Source organism: Lepidochelys kempii, chromosome 3 (genome assembly GCF_965140265.1).
Source record: "Lepidochelys kempii isolate rLepKem1 chromosome 3, rLepKem1.hap2, whole genome shotgun sequence".
Lineage (NCBI taxonomy): Eukaryota > Metazoa > Chordata > Testudines > Cheloniidae > Lepidochelys > Lepidochelys kempii.
Window position 1 is genome coordinate 42,016,181 of NC_133258.1, and position 17,200 is coordinate 42,033,380.

The 17,200-nt window shown below is 35.9% G+C and overlaps 1 protein-coding gene across 4 annotated transcripts in view; it reads right to left on the reverse strand.

Moving 5' to 3' along the window:
* CSMD1 (CUB and Sushi multiple domains 1) overlaps nt 1-17,200 on the reverse strand; it is a 2,000,616-nt gene that overhangs the window by 111,916 nt on the left and 1,871,500 nt on the right. For all 4 annotated transcript variants that reach the window (XM_073336216.1, XM_073336215.1, XM_073336217.1 and 1 more), the window contains exons 51-52: nt 6,409-6,603; nt 928-1,101 (exon numbers count right to left, since the gene is read on the reverse strand). In XM_073336216.1, coding sequence (XP_073192317.1) covers nt 928-1,101; nt 6,409-6,603 — 369 coding nt within the window. The remainder of the gene's footprint in view (nt 1-927; nt 1,102-6,408; nt 6,604-17,200) is intronic.

The window sequence follows — 17,200 nt, forward strand, 5'->3', positions numbered from 1 at the left end:
TTTCTCTCTGTGGATAAATGGTCCTTACTCATTTTAACACCATATTGGAGTCTGCCAAAAAGGAACATAAAGACCCTTTACCTACAGATATACATAGTCAGTCAAACACAAACAGAAATGACGCACATCTGAGTTTTCTTGAAAGATTTGCTTCAGCATCTCTGGAAAAAGTTTTGTCAGTTATTTGCACCATAAAACAATGCTGTTTTTGAGCTATTGATCAATTTAATACACACATAACAATTACTTTATCTTTTGTACTTTTTATGGTCTTCAAGAGAACATTAACAAGATTACTAAAAGTTGGTTTTAATACTGTCCATTTTGCACTGAATTTCTCATTTCTTTCTCTCCAACTTTCTTTTTTAACCAAAAAAATTACAAAAGAAGAGAGAGTGAAAGTAGGTTGTATGTGAGAACATGCGTATTGTGCCATTACTTTCTTCTTGTTCTAAATACGGAAGAACAAAGCCTTTCTACTAAAGTCTTCATATGGGCAAAAAATACAAAATGGGGCAGGGGAATCCATATATTGAACTGCAATATAAAAATTAAAGAAGAATCCAACTCCATTATGAATGCCTTTTCATTTTGTTTATATCTCAGGTGAGAAGTTGTGATGGAATGTAATTTATTGTGTCATGCCTGTCTTTATGAAACAGAAAATCGTCCTTTTATAAACAAAGGAGTATTTTGTTCCTTGAGATGGACACTCCCTAGGCTTTTGTTCTAAAATGTTAGCCATAATTAGATAAAAACAGCTAAATTCTAATAGAGTGAAAGAAAATAATACACAGCACAACACATTTTTCATATTAGGACAGCTTCATTTTCTACAGTATTTATTACACATTCACCTGACAGCATTGCATTTCCAGGATCTAGTAATGAATTTGAGTTGTAAAGAAAGACTTTAGGTATATTTACCCAGACATCGGGTTTCAGTGCCACTCCAGAGTCCATTTGCTAAGCACTCTCTCACATGAGATCCAACTAGTGTGTACCCTGTGTTACAGGTGAAGATTGCAGTGGCTCCATACACCATTAAGGTTCCAATCTTATTACCGTTTGGTGGAGAAGGGAGGCCACCGCAGGAGACAACTAGGGGAAAAAACATAAAACAGAAACTGAAATATGAAATAATCTCTTCATAATCTCTTAGATACAAGAAATAACACAATTCCTTATAGCTTTTGTAAATCTATGTTTTTTGCATAGACTTAATATATATAAATTTAAGAATCTGATGTAGTATAGAATCCAAATTAAGAGTTTAAAATTATGCCTTCATTGGCACAGGTGTGCCAGATTAGGGAAATGCTCAGGGATCCCTTCCCCCCTCTAGGGCACCAGTGCAGAGGATAGGCACAATCTACCTTATAGTCTGAAGCACAAAAGGAATGTGAGGAACAATGCTAGTCATCCAAGATTTGAGCACCTCTGGGTAGATCATGGCAGTACTCCAGAACACTGCTGATTCCTATTGTACAGAATAGGAAGAATTGCCTCCCCCTGTACTTTCCCAGGTCTGTGGGTATTTTGCTTGTTAAAAGACATGAGGTTTTTATATATTGAACTCAGCACAGATGATGAATTTTCTTAATATAGTATCTTCTGTGGATATTTACAATAAATGTTATATACGGTAAACTACCCGATTAAATGTGATAAATCTTTCAATCTGTCGACAACTGGTCAAACCTAGTTAAACTTGATCTGTTATCTTTCCTTGTTGCCATTAATATACATTTAATAAGATGGCAATTGAAGAAGTCCTTTGTTGGTTTAGCTAGTTCCATTTCTATTTTACTGATGGATAGCACAGACCTTTTCTACATTTTCTTTATTTTCAAAGGCACATGTTACTCAAAACCAAAATTTCAATGACAGGAAATTTCCTCTCTCAATTCTTAAGGTACTCTCTTCCTCTTCTATATGTAACTTGGTAATAATGGACAGCTATAGTTTAGGACCCATAATGGATTTCATTGTAGTCAGTCACACCAGTACATGCATTTAGGAAATAGATTACCAAAGCTCATTGTGTCCCAAATTTCTACTGAGGAACATCAGATGTTCCAGATTTAATGTAAAGATTCCTTTTGACTGCAATTCAAGAAATAACTGAATTAGTTTGTGGAGAAGCCCAATTTTGTAAGATGTCTGATTATAAATATACAGGATAATGATGATATGTACATTGCACACTCATTTTAATTTAGTTCACTAAAATGTTATATAGTGCACTGTATTATGCATATATATGCAATACTTTACATTTGTCAAATGACCTCTGATTTTTTCTAGCTGATTGAAATTGCATCAGCATGTCTGATGAGTTGTATCTTATTTTGTTAAAGAAGCCATCCTGCATAACCTTAAGGAGAAATGAAGTGCGACTAATATACCCAATTAAGCCTCTCCAGCCATAGACATCCCCAAACCTGACTTCTAGTGGGTCCTTCAGAAAAGTCACATTATATAAATGGATATTGAGATTTAAATGCTTTAATTACATCAACGATTATGTTTCAACTATCCTTTCTGCTGCTTCAAAAAACATAAGTGTACACAGCTAGAACAGAATCTATATTTATTTATTTAATTTCAGAAAGAGACTTCAAAGAGAAACTGCAGAGCTACAATTCATTTGCAAATTTAACACCATTAATGTGGGCTTGAATAGGGACTGGTAGTGGCTGGTTCACTACAAAAGCAACTTTGCCTCTCCTGGAATTAACACCTCCTCATCAATTGTTGGTAGTGGACTACATCCACCCTGATTGAATTGGCCCTGCCGACACTGGTTCTCCACTTGTGAGGTAACTCTCTTCTCTTCATGTGTCAGTAAGTTTATGCCTGCATCTGTAATTTTCACTCCATGCATCTGAAGAAGTGGGTTTTTTTACCCACGAAAGCTTATGCCCAAATAAATCTGTTAGTCTTTAAGGTGTCACGGGACTCCTTGTTGTTTTTATTTTATACCATATCTTCTGTATATGTGAGTGACAAAACACAATAAACACTGTCTTCTGAGAACAATTTTCAGTATGCTTCCAGATCTTAATATTATATACACCATACAAAAGTACTACTGAACATATTTTAGCAGCTGATGTTTGCCCTCATTAAATTCTACAGGTGAAATAACATCTTTACCTTGCAAATAAATTAATAATAAATCTTTAATCAGGAGTGCATAAACATGTCCATTAGGATTTTGCATCTATTACTTATCTCTTTGTCAAATAGATCTTATCTGGAGCACTCTCTCTATTGTCTTCTCTAATTACCTTACTAGGGTTTTTATCACTGTGGCAGTTTGTGAAGAACTGGCCTTTTCAACAAATGTTTCAGCAACTGGAAAATGGATTCCAGGATGATCCAGCTGCAAAATCAGTTTCTAATTAAAGAAGGTGAAAAACTAAGCTTTAGAGATTATGTAATAGTCGCTACCCAACAGATAAAGGGTGTAATTTCAGTTAATGAACTCAAAATGCTATTCTTTTTAACTACAAAAGAAAAATCAATATTCTCCTTATTTCATAGCAATTATGAAAGAGCTATCCTATTTTTCTACCCTTATTTATTCAAAATGAACTCTTCGGCAAATAAACCTAAAGAAAAAACAAACCACCCCTGTGACATGTCATGCCATATCCTTTATGAAAATATGCTTATGATATGAATATGACATAACTGAGATATACATTAAGCAAGATGGCTTATGTGAGATATCATTGGAAAGGTTATGATCTATTGAATGTGATTATCCTATTTGTATGCATGTATAATTTCTGTATCTGAAATTAGGAATATTGACTATGTATCTGTATTTCAACAATGCTACTTTGCGTGACGTACACTGCCAACACATCAGGTACAACAATGGAAAAGTCAGACAGGGTGGATAGCCCATCAACAAGGACAGTGGACTGTAAAAGAGCTTAGTCTTCCTGTGAACATGTGGGTCTGCCTGTGAAGAATGGCTACAAGGGCCCTACAGAGTACAGTATCTTGTCACCTGATACTAAAACATTACCTGAGACCAGGTGGTCAGTTCTCCCCTGCTATCCCACCCAAGATAAATGCTGGAAACAACTAAGAATGAACAGGTGGAAAAAACTGGGCCCAGGCTGGAAGGGCATCTGGCCTGGTTCTAAGATTATTAGAACCACATTTAGGGTGAGAACTTATATGTAACCAGTTTCTTTAGTGTATGAAGGTTTGTTTGTGTGCTCTATTTTATTTTCTTACTAATCTGCCTTGTTCTGTCTGCTACCTCCTTAACTACTTAAAATACACCTGTTATAGTTGTAGTGAGTACATTTACTTTTGGTTTATAATACAGCCCAGTTTATGTGATTTCTAACTGCAGGGGTGGGGGGACAAGAAATTCACAGTGACGGAAGAGGCAAATATAATGTATCTTTGGGTCTGTACTCCAAGTGAGGTGGACATCTGAGTGCTGGAGTAAGTGATCTGCAACTGGGTGTGGCCCTGCCTGAGTGTGCATTAGAGGAGGTTTTAAGAGTCTGGCTCAGCAAGGCCGGTTAAAGGGGGCTCATGCTGGCAGAACAGGTAGACTCAGTGGTATCTCAGCACATCAGGTGACTTCCCAAGGGGTCCGACCCACCACAGTACCACCATTCACAGAAAGTCCAAAAATCACACAGTTGCCCTGCCCTAGTGGCTACTATACTTGCTTTTCTAGCCTATTTCACAATATATGTATGTAATTTTATTTTGTTTTTTAGACAATGATATTGTTTTATTCAGTAGGGGCTCCTACTTCTGCTGACACTTCCTTTACTCCATTCCTTCCCTTTGCAAGCATGGGACACTGGTTCCCACCTGTCCCTGTCTAAGCACGCTGCATGTGATGAAGGTCTGGAACAACACAGTTCTCAGCGTCTGGTGAGTGCAGTTTGATTGGTTGCTGACCCTGGGTGGGAGGGGCTATAAATAGGGCTAACTGCCTAGGAAGCTCTATTCCCTCTTCCTTTCCTTTCTATGACTGGAGAGGTGTTTACCGGGCCACTTCACCATGAATGCTCCAGTGAAATATGTATTAACTACCTATGCTAAATAATCTGTTCCATCCTGTATTTAGCTGTGATACTCTGAGTAAGTTTCCCAGATCTAAAGAAGAGCTCTGTGTAAGCTTGAAAGCTTTTTTCTCTCACCAACAGAAGTTTATCCAATAAAAAGATATTACCTCATCCACTTTGTCTCTCTAATATCCTGGGGCTGACAAGCCTACAACAACATGGCATACAAGGCATTATTGACATTTCTGTAGGCTCTAGCAGGGCTGTATAGGTTAGAGTGGCTCTGTTCATTTATTTCTGAGAAATCGGTCATTGAGAAATAGATCTTCTGCTCCAAGAATTATTTTACATATGGGTTCCACAGGGATTCCCGTTTGTTCAATTTGCAAAGGAGGGGAGATTAGCTCATTCTAAAAAAAATCTTCCTTGGATTAATATACTTTTCAGAATAAAGTACAAAACTGATTCTGAAAGATTGTGTGGTCTGCAGGTGGAGGACAGGATTGAAGGCAGACATACTACCTCTCCTTCTGACCTCAGCACAGGGAACAGGACGCTGTGAAGCTGATGGGGTGTAGCAGGGCTCTCTTCTGCTGAACATTGACTGGTATATGGGTCCCAGAGAGACCCATAGGCTGCTCTAAAATATGTAGGTTTTGGAGTCAGGACCAGCACAATCCACAGAAACAGGGAACTGTAATTAGATCCCGGATATATACACACCCTTCCCTGCTTCCCCCCGACCCACACCACACAAAGCAGAACTTGAATGTGGGTGAGTCTCCCCATATGTAAAAGGGATATGTTGTAATGAACGTATGAAATGGACCCAAATAGTGCGATCCTCATATGTTATTCAAGAGCAGAAAGCAAAATCATGTACACATATTCCCTTTCAGAAATTATTTAAGGAACAACAATATCCTCAACTAGTCTATAAACTGTATATGCAATGTTTACCCAGATCAGAACTCCCAAATGAACTCATGAGTCAAGCATGGGTCATCATCCACTTAAAGGAGCAACTATATAGCTACTCTGACAACATATTTTTGACTTTCATTAAAAAAATTGGCACCTTGCTTTGAGAGTGTTGATCTACAAACAAATTACATCTCAATTCTAAAACACTTAACAGTGTAAGCAAATGGGTTATTCAATAAATTCTCAGTTTGCACAAGTTGATTTCAAACAGTGGTAGTCAATCAGATTTATTTGCTTTCAATTTATCAGCAGAATGTTAGGGAAACAAAATAGTCTCATCTTATTACAGAAATGAAGCAAATAAAAAAACCCACTAAAAATACAAATATACTATCAGAAAACATGATATTTGGTAAACAAGAATGCTCCTTACCCTTACAACTTGGCCTTTCATCACCTCCACTCCATGTTCCATTAGATCTGCACTGTATGAGTCTTTGACCCCCTAAATAATAGCCAGGACTGCAGCTCAGCATGACTTGAGCTCCATACTCATTCAATGACCCAGCTATCAGCCTCCAGATGACATGCTCTGAGAGCAGAGTCTCAATGCTGAGGCAAATTGCAGCTGTGAAGAAAGGATACTTGTATATTAGCACTTTCCCCCACATTACTTCACAAAAAAATGACTCATGGTCTTACTGAGAGGAGGCTTTCCATGTGAAATGAAGCATGCTGTGAACATTTTTAAAATACAAGTTCCAGCAAAGAGCAACAGACATTGCACAATACAAAGGGATTTTAGTAGTTCATAGTACATTGCAATTTAGTTACAATAGAACAATTATATAGTTATATACAGTTACATTTTCTAAGATAAAGATGATTTATTTAAATTTAATTAACAGAAGGATCAAATTATAGACTTCAGTGAGTATATAAGGAATAGCAGACAATGATGAAGTACTTAATAGACAATGGGGAATCTTCTCAGGATATAGCATTTTGTTATCTAATGCAAAAGACAGTCCAGTTCTATCAACAATGTCTGATAAATGTAACATTTAAAAAAATGTCTCATTTCATTGCACATAAAATTTATTGGGCTCTAACTGGATTCTTTCAGGTGTATCCTATAAACACACTGTAGTGAACAGTGTTAAATATTCAGTCCTAATTACTGGGAAATTAATGTACTGTAAGTACACCATAGCAATTATTGGAGCAGTTGCCATTAAATAAAAATCAACATTTGACACATCACAGTGATTTCAGTACTGCAGCTTCTCTTATTCCAAGTTTGGGAAGATAGTGGACTTAGTGTAAGTAATGGAGAACATCAGTGTTACATTTTTCATGATACTCGTGCAAGTTATAACTGAATGTTGTGTGAACTGGCATAGGAACCATGAAATTTATAGTGTAGTTGGAGATAAAGTTAACAGCAGGCTTGAGAAATTATTTATTAAAGTTCAAAGATAAAGTTCACAGAATATTTATTTGACTGGTATGAACATCATTCAAAAAACATGTCCTAAATATAAAAGTTGATTACTTTTTAGTCTGATTTCATTTTATTAAAATATTTGTGGATATATACAGATCTTTAAGAAAAGAAAAGAAACACTCATAAATTCAATATCCTAGATTCTGAGTTTCAAAATTACATTGCTATAGAATAATAAGGGTTCAGAACTTACTAGTGAGTGCCCTTGTCACACTGTGACTATAGGAAAAGCCAATAGCCACTAACATTTGTGAAAAGAAACATTTATCCTTCTTAGCCCCCACACCATATATATATATATATATAAAATACAGCTAAGAAAACAATACAAAATACAAAAATCTTGCCTTTGCATCTGGCCATAAAAATTAAGATACATGCCAAAGGTCCTGTTTTAGCAATCATCATATCTGATCATCTACAAAATCCACTTGGACATTGAATTACTATTAATAGCTCATATAAAGGCCATAAGGATCTGAAACAAATACATAAGAAACCAAAAATTGTGCTAAAAAATTAAAAGGTAATTAAACACAAAAGGGGCTGATTCTTGTTTAAACTAAGGCCACTTTACTCCACCCTGACAGTGTTAATGAGCCGCAAAGTGGATATAAATTACATTTACACCCACTTTAAGGCTACTTTCCTTTGCCAGGGGGGTATAAAGTAGACTTAATGCAAATGGGAATTTAGCCCTCAAGTGTTTGGTGCATAGAAACAGTAAAAGAGAAGAGGATTAGTGAAATTCTTGGATTGTGATTAAAAAATAATGCATTTTTAAAATGTAAATTTCCTCTGGTTTGTACTTATTGTTAACTGTTTAGAATATTTTAGTAAATCGTGATTACAAGCATGTCTTTTCCAGGACTTCATGCACCCATGGTATAGGTTCAATCATTACAACATACAGAACTGACACTGCTGGAGGCATATATGGGAAAGATGCAATAGTTTCCCAGCTGCGAAAATTACCCAAAGCGTGTGTGATTGGCAAATATGAGGCTATACCTCCAACCAGGGATGACATGTATATATACACACACTGGATCTTTTTCAGTTTAATCCAAATGTGGTTACCAAATTGTACAATAAAATTGAAGCATCCATATTTTGAGATAAGTTTATAGTTCCCCGTCCCCATTACAGTATTTCACATTTTTTGGAAGCAGTTGCTCAGTTTAGGTGATCACTTCCTACCTGTTAACACCATTTTAGCTGCTAGTAATTTGTTTGTTTGTTTAACAGCAGCTCAAGGTGTTTCCAGATACAAAAATCAGATGCTGAGAAAAAGTGGTTATTTGTTTACTAGTAATTGATAAATAAATTATTAAATGACCAAAATGTTCAATATAAAATCATGTAGGTCTATCATATGATATACATTATTTTAAATAAATATTCAGTAACTTTCTAGATCTACCATAAGGTTAATTTTCATCACTGCCTCTTTCAAGTAATGGTTTTAGAGAGAAATATGGTTCTTTCAAAGATGAAAGGGAGCCTCTTATTTAGCTTAATCTTCACCAGTAAAGAGATTCAAGCTCAATCACAGGGGATATTTTAAACCATTTTAGAGATAAGAGGTTCACCTATTTCAACCTTATGTAAATGAGCTCCCAAAATAATTACTCTTAATCTGACAGATTTTAGTAGGAAACTTTGTTGACAGTTCAGATATACAAAAATCACCTCCATTCTAACAGCAAACACTTTTCTACATCACTTTTACATTTTGCCACAGCAAAATGCAATTTCCACTTGAAATCAAATATGTTATTGCCAGAGTACAAGATATGCTCTCTCTAGTTCATGGCTATATGTAAGTGTAACTGACTCTAAAATGCTGCTTGAGGTATTGTAGTTTTTAATTCTACAGTGAATTATTCTGATTCATTAATTTCCACTTCATTCAGGAGATAAAAAATAAACTAACAGTTGCTTTATTTAGCTCACCCAGGTTTTCTAGTGTCATAATTAATTAGATTCCTCAGTCTTCCCTTTGTGAATTACAGAGACTACAGACATTTGTCATTTACACAGATGAAACTATTTGCATCAGAGATTATTTCAACTTCATCCAGATGTAAAGAAGCAACTGTCTTCTTTCAACATTGATTTGTTTTTATGAAGTAATGTGTGAGTAAGCACTGCTTGTTACTAAGTCTAGTTCAGTAAATAGTAAATTACATATCTAAAAGTAAGATTAGGTGTCATTTCAGCAAAATGATTTCATCTACATATACTAATATCCATGTATACACACAAATGCAGGGAATTCATTTTGAACTATAACCGCCATTAAAAAGCACTGAGAAATAGAGCTACTGTAGCATTATAAAATATGGGTTTCAGAGTAACAGCCGTGTTAATCTGTATTCGCAAAAAGAAAAGGAGTACTTGTAGCACCTTAGAGACTAACCAATTTATTTGATTTGTGCTGGAAATGGCCCACCTGATGATCACTTTAGATAAGCTATTACCAGCTGGACAATGGGGTGGGAGGAGGTATTTTTTCATATTCTCTGTGTATATATAAAGTCTGCTGCAGTTTCCACGGCATGCATCTAATGAAGTGAGCTGTAGCTCACGAAAGCTCATGCTCAAATAAATTGGTTAGTCTCTAAGGTGCCACAAGTACTCCTTTTCTTTTTATTATAAAATATGTTTGTCTCTAAATACTCAGCCTTCCACAAAAGGGGATACTGACAAAAAAAGTAGTAGTATACCAAACTGAGCTTCAAAACTAACCTATTTCTGGAACCTTTGAAAAGGACATTAATCATGTTCCTTTAGCTGTATTAGGCCCCAGTCCTTCCAAGATTTATTTACTGTATGTGCTTAATTTTATATACTGTTAGTAGTTTCACTGAAGTGAATGGGACGACTCACAATGCATAAGTTAAGCATGCTCACAAGTTTGGAAGGACTGGGGACTTTCTTTGTTTTCAGCTTTGTGGTCTTCAGTTAGGTTTTTAAAATAAGATATTTACAAACCTGTATTTTAATAAGGTTATTGATTTAATCTCCTCTTTAGGAAGCACTAGAAATAGTGTAAACTAGTTTGTCTAAATAGCTTAATTTGCATATTTTCCCTGTAAATCAATTTTGCCATCTTTCAGGCCTTATATCAAATCCACTTTTAAGTTATTTAACTTTGCCATAGTTTACTTAAACTGTTTACTCATATTGTGTGCCATGCATTTTCAGCACAGGCTCCAGGGGCATTCCTGATGCCTTCAATCCCAGATGTACCTTCATCATTTCCACTAGTTGCAACAGGGTTCCTATTGTCAGCTGTGAAGACCCCTAAATATTTTGTTTTTCAAAGAAGCCACATTTGACCATTGGGAATCAAAGTCTATAAGGAACAAAGGCTCAAGAGTCACAACCATCAAAATGCACTCTCCAATGCATCTCATTTTGGATCGTTAAGGTTTTGACTCATGTCTGGAGTGGTGGGAGTTTGGAGAATATAATCTCTTCTGATCCTGCTGCAGAGGGAAAGCATAGTTCCCCTCCTTCCCATCTGCTTTGATAAAGCACAACTCCTGAACACCCTTCTGCAAAGCGTTTGTAATTATAAAAAGTCCTTGATAATTTCTTGTTCCTGTCTCTCGTCCTTTTCAACAATCACAATCTGGCCTTTTGAGATCTTCATGGCAGACTGATTTTTCCTCTTCAGTTGATTGATGGTTGTCAGCCCTTGCTTGCCTTGACATAAGTGACAAGAGCATTCCAAGTTCTCTGCCAGTGTCTCTTTACACATGGTGTTCTAAGCAGTAACCTATATGCCTGTATGCTTTTTTATTACTTTTTCAAGAAATAATTTTGATAAATGCACTGAGGGTATAATGAGAAAAATCACTAGTTATAAGAGCTTGATATTATTATTATTATGTGTAAGTGTAATGGCATGAGATACTTGGCTGCTATCCCTGTAACTAGTTTTCTCTGATTAAAAGAAATGGAAAGTGCAGCTTACCATGCATTGTCCTTGATTAACAAAATGCCAGTACAATGACGATGCATCATCTAACTACATTAACAGTTTTTAGTAATTTATAATACAATAGATGCTTTATTTTAGGTCTTATTTGTATCTCAGGACAGCAATTCATTCAATTAAATTATTGTTCAGAAAGATAATGAAAAATAGAAATGATGTTTCTTCCAGAATAAATTGCTACAGATATATCACATGAGAACAGTAGCCACCACTGTCTAAACCATCATATAACTTAGAATTCTAGAACTATCAAGAATGTTTCAAAAAGATATCTGTAGTATGTAGATTTGTGTAAAGTTATCAGTTTGGCCCAAACGGCTACTTAAAATGTTTGAAATTAGGAAATGAGCATGCAGATTTCGAGGAGTTGTTCTTAAATATTAAAGAACAAGAACAAAGAAACCATGAAAAAGAATTAAAACAATAAAATTATCTACAAGGTCTATTTTTTTTTTCAAGTAACCTTTAAAATTCAGGTATATTACAAAAAAGGTTATATTTCCAGATCCATCGCCCCTTGTTTCTGGGAAACAACCAGGAAAGGAAAAACAAATAGGGACTGGGTTTAACATTTTATTTTAATGGAGTAATACACTTGATTGTATTTATATTTATCTAGATAGATAGATAGATAATCAACACTCACATATACTTTTTATAATATAACATGCATGAGATAAATATAAAAGGCCATAGCTTTCTGATGATATATTGTATAAAGCAATGGTACTTAACCTTGGAAAGCTAGTAAGACACTTTTCAATCTACTGTAGTTCCAGAGAGCTAGCAAATAAGTGTACTGTGACATCCTGACATTGCACAATGATGTCTGAGTTGTGACCCAGAAGTTGCAACAACTCAGCAGTTTTAGTTTATTGACATCTTCTCAAGAGAAACATCACAGTGAAATATCATAAAATGTTATGTTGATTATTTTGTGGCACAATGTCTCTTTATGACACAATATTTTAGGTCAGATCCTTGAGTGTGGTCCAAAAGTAGAGTGCAAGTTGGGGATGGTGCACAAAGCTTAAAGCGGTCTTTGCACTCCCCTGATCCTGCTGCTACTGTGTGTGTAGCTGTTCTCTCTGTACCATGTTAAAGCAGCCTCAGGGCAGCCTGCTCCCATGGAAGAAAAAAGCAACATTTCTATTCATTTCACTGTAGAGAATATTTGGAATTTTGTGCAGTAAGCAGCCAGCAAAGTACTAAACTATGATAACTGTGCTATTTATCATTTTCATAAGATTTTAAAATTACACTCCGCAGTTTTCTAGGGAGTTAAGAATGCCGTCTTAAAAACTTCTTGGATCAGATCCTTTCCTTGTCTCATGCCCCTTTATGTTGCTTTAACAATACAAAGATGATGGAGAACTGCCTGTATAAAAGGGCAGATGGGGATTGCCTTGAGGTGGGTACAGCTGGCTGTATGCCATTACACATTCCCTAACAAGCGTAGAGACTACTCCTGGGCAGGCCATAGCTGGAAGGAATCACTGCCAGAATGTACTGTGAGCTGGAAACCCTTAGCCAGTGGAGACTGTTCTAGCTTGCAAAATTTACGGAAGCCCTCAGAGCATTATGGCTTATGAGGGAATTTAGTAGCAGCCTGAAGTAGTGTGTTCTAAATTATGCTGGGAACTGAAGAAGAGCATGAGTTCTGTGCCAACCGCAGCTTAGCTGGACCTGGCATGTGCCCCTGTTCCTGAAATATAATTAAATAATATCTGCAAGTGACAAAGTATTAATGGGAATATCATTTGAAGTTTGGATTGTAAAAATGTAATTGGAGAAATTCATCCCCATCTATCAACATGATATCTCATATGAGAAATATGATGCCCTGGTGAAATGCTGAAGATATATATTCCACTTTCCTAAAAGATTAGAGAAAATAAATTTATATTTGAATGCAAATCACTCCTCTCACTCTTTAGTGTTTTAGGGGGGAAATGGCATACATATTGCCAGTCATTATAATAATACAATAGTGTATACTTTCAATAAATGGTAGGAATAAAATAGTTAGTTTTCAGAATGGAGAGAGGTAAATAGTAGGGTTCCCCAAGGGTCTGTATTGGGCCCCGTCCTATTTAACATATTCAGAAATGATCTAGGGAAAGAGGTAAACAGTGACGAGGCAAAATTTGAAGATGATACAAAACTACTCAAGATAGTTAAGTCCCAGGCAGACTGTGAAGAGCTACAAAAGGATTTATCAAAACTGGGTGACTGGGCAACAAAATGGTAGATGAAATTCAGTGTTGATAAATAAAAAGTAATGCACATTGGAAAACAATCTCAACTATGCATATAAAATGATGGGGTCTAAATTAGCTGTTACTACTCAAGAAAGAGATCTTGGAGTCATTGTGGATAGAGCAATGATAACAAAGCATAAAGGGCTCATCCTGTGAAGTGATGAGCATAACCTTTCAGGGCTTATATATCATCAACTCCTATTGAATTTAAGGGGTGCATATTTGTCTATTAAGGAAGACACAATCTATATGAATATGAAATCTAGATACATTATAGAAGATCTACTGTACATACGAAGAATACAATGTTTTTATAACACCTAGCTATAGAAATGTCCATTCTTCAGGATATGCCATTTTATGGTTTACTGGGAAAAGATGAAGAGATGTGAAAATAACATGAAGTGAACTTTCAGTGGTCACTAGAAAAATTTTCAGTCAGATTGTAAAACTATTTCCTTGGCAGAAATCTGCACATCAGTATTATTGTACACCAACTTTTAATCTAATTGATATCTGTGTTCAAAATTTGAATAGCCTGTAATTGGAAGCCTTGGGGCAATTTCTTCAAACTTGGAAATGTCTGGTTTGCAGTAAAACAAAACAAAATAAATATAAATAAATCAATCCAGACATATGTATTAAGGACTCCCAAAATGTCATCACAATGTGTCTTTCATCAATATAAATGTTCATATCAGCATTTTTTTCTTTTGTGCTGAAAAATAAATTAAACTGTCAAGCCTACATAATTATCGTTTCCTCTCTTTACAGTCTCAATAACTGAGGCTTCAGCAAATAATAAAAACTAACATTTTCAAAGGTATTTGAACATTTACTGAGAGAGTGCCTTAAGAAGAGAAAACCTGGGGAGCCTGTATCAATGGAAAAATAATCTGAGTTGGCAGAAAGAACAAGGAGTAATGGTCTCAAATTTCAGTGGGGGAGGTTTAGGGTGGATATGAGGAAAAACTTTTTCACTAGGAGGGTGGTGAAGCACTGGAATGGGTTACCTAGGGAGGGAGTGGAATCTCCTTTCTTAAAGGTTTTTAAGGTCAGGCTTGACAAAGCCCTGGCTGGGATGATTTAGTTGGGGATTAGGTCCTGCTTTGAGCAGGACCTCCTGAGGTCCCTTCCAACCCTGATATTCTATGATTTTCTGAAAGGAGTCAGAGGTTATACATTTTTTTATGCTGAATTATTTAATAATCCACAGAGATAGGAGGCCATAACAGGAGAAAGTGGCTAGCCCAGTGGTTATGGTGGCAGCTTACAATTCAGAAGATCTGGGTTCAAGTCTGTGTTGCATGAAAGACTTCCTCCTTGGTGTGATTTAAGACAAGTTATGTGGTTCCTCTGTGCCTCAGTTACTCATCTGTTGAAATGAGGATTGTAGTACTTCCTTATCTCACAGAGGGGTTGGAGGCTAAATATATTAAAGATTGGAGGCGTTTTGAGATACTACAAAAAATACTAATCAAAGTTTTCCCTTAGTCATTAGCAATCATTTTTACTAATCAGTTATAAATAAAACATAATACAAATACCATATTTGCTAATATTTCAATATAGCAGTAGGGAGAGATTGTTTCATTCAATGTAACTGAGTGAGATTTGGGGGGCACGGATCAGTGTATATGTAGCGCTCCCCGTCACTACCCAAACTGGGCTGGGGAAGCTAATGATCCAACAAGCCGACCAAATTTGATGATGAATCCTGGTCACATGCCACCTGAGGCACACTGCTTATGTGCTAAGAAGAAGAAGAAGAAGTGAGATTTCATTTAATATTTTTCCTTGTAGCTTGTCAGAGCAAGAATCGGGATTTGTATTTCCATGGTGGCAGACAATTAAAAACTGAGTTGACAAAAGCTAATATAAAGAGTAAAAAGTTTCCCAAAGTTGTGGGTTTGTTTGTTTTTCCTTTTTTCAGTCTGAGGGCTCGTTTATATGGAGACACTCACAGAAAAGTTAATCCACATTAACCAAAGGTGTGAATTTAAAGTGTAGTAATTAAATTGCATTAAAACCCTGTATAGACACTCCCTTTCAGAATTAAAGTAACTTTATTTTGGGTGAATTAAGGTAAACAGAGCAGGACTTGGAGGAGGAGAACACAGAAAAGGAAATCTCCCTGAACAACTTCAACAGGCAGAGTACAGTCATAAAGGGAAACCAGTCCAATTCCCAGCCCCATGCACAGTGAAAGAACACCACAGATGTGCATTTTACATGTAAAATGAAAGAGTGTGTCTCTGCCCCACTGCATATAAAATCAAAGACTGTAAAATGGCAATCAGATCCATGTGACCAGACCCTTGTACTTGTGTGGAATCCAAGTAATATCAATGGGATGCAGGTGTCACTGTCAGCCTATATGGTGTTCAAACGTCATGAACAAAATTATGTATAACTGGAAGTGTCTGTCTGCGTGAATCCATCTGCAGGATTCAGACCTAAGTAACTTGATCTATCCAAAATATAATGAGTTCTCCTCACCTGGTGTTCGAGATCATAATTATATAATGTACAGTAACTCGTACACGTTAGTTATTGGCATTCAGTTCTTTTTTCTTCTAAAAACAATAGATATCTGTTAGTTATCCCTTCACATAACTAAAGCCAGTATCTCAATACCAGTGACCCTTGCTTGTTTCATTATGTAACCAGCACGAATCAGTCTTTCAATGATCCACAACTATTTAAGTAAATAATTACAATGAAAGAAATCAGTCTTGAACATCTGCCTCAGGGACTACATTATTACAGATACTATGCAAAATGTACTGCGTTGACTTCAACCTTCATTTTAGTAAACCTGTGGGTAAAATGAACTCATTTTATTTACCATTTACCTTTCTGTGCTGTTTGCTTCTCATCAAATCTGAAATGATTCTGTCTCTAGAGACTGAATACATTTATTCACATAGCAGCAATATCGCAAAAAATAGCACGTTATACAGACTCTCTCTGATTCCTCTACACTTAACAAGCAGGGTAACTGAAAATAAGCACGTTTTCAATGAATGAGCAACCAAGCTTGGAAACACTAGTCTTGACTTTGTTTCTCAGATTTTCAGTCTGTTCAGTGGAGATGATAACACTTGCCTATAGTGGTCACACATGTACAGTTTTGAGATGTAACTGGTTTTATTAAGTACAGAGAATTTCCCTCAAATTGGCTGAGTCTTTCCAAATGAAAAAAACCTCCAAGTGTGTCCATGTATTATTAATATCTCCACATTAAACTAATTTGTATGATAGAAGTTGATATTATCTGGTGAACTTTTATAATTTTAAGATACAAGTTAAAACTCTTCTTACCATAGATAAAAACTATCCCAAAGTATGGTAATTAACTTAGTATTTTCAGTTCCCAAGTGAAAAGAAAAGAAAAGAAAAGAAAAGAAAAGAAAAGAAAAGAAAAGAAAGACCAAAACACCCCGCA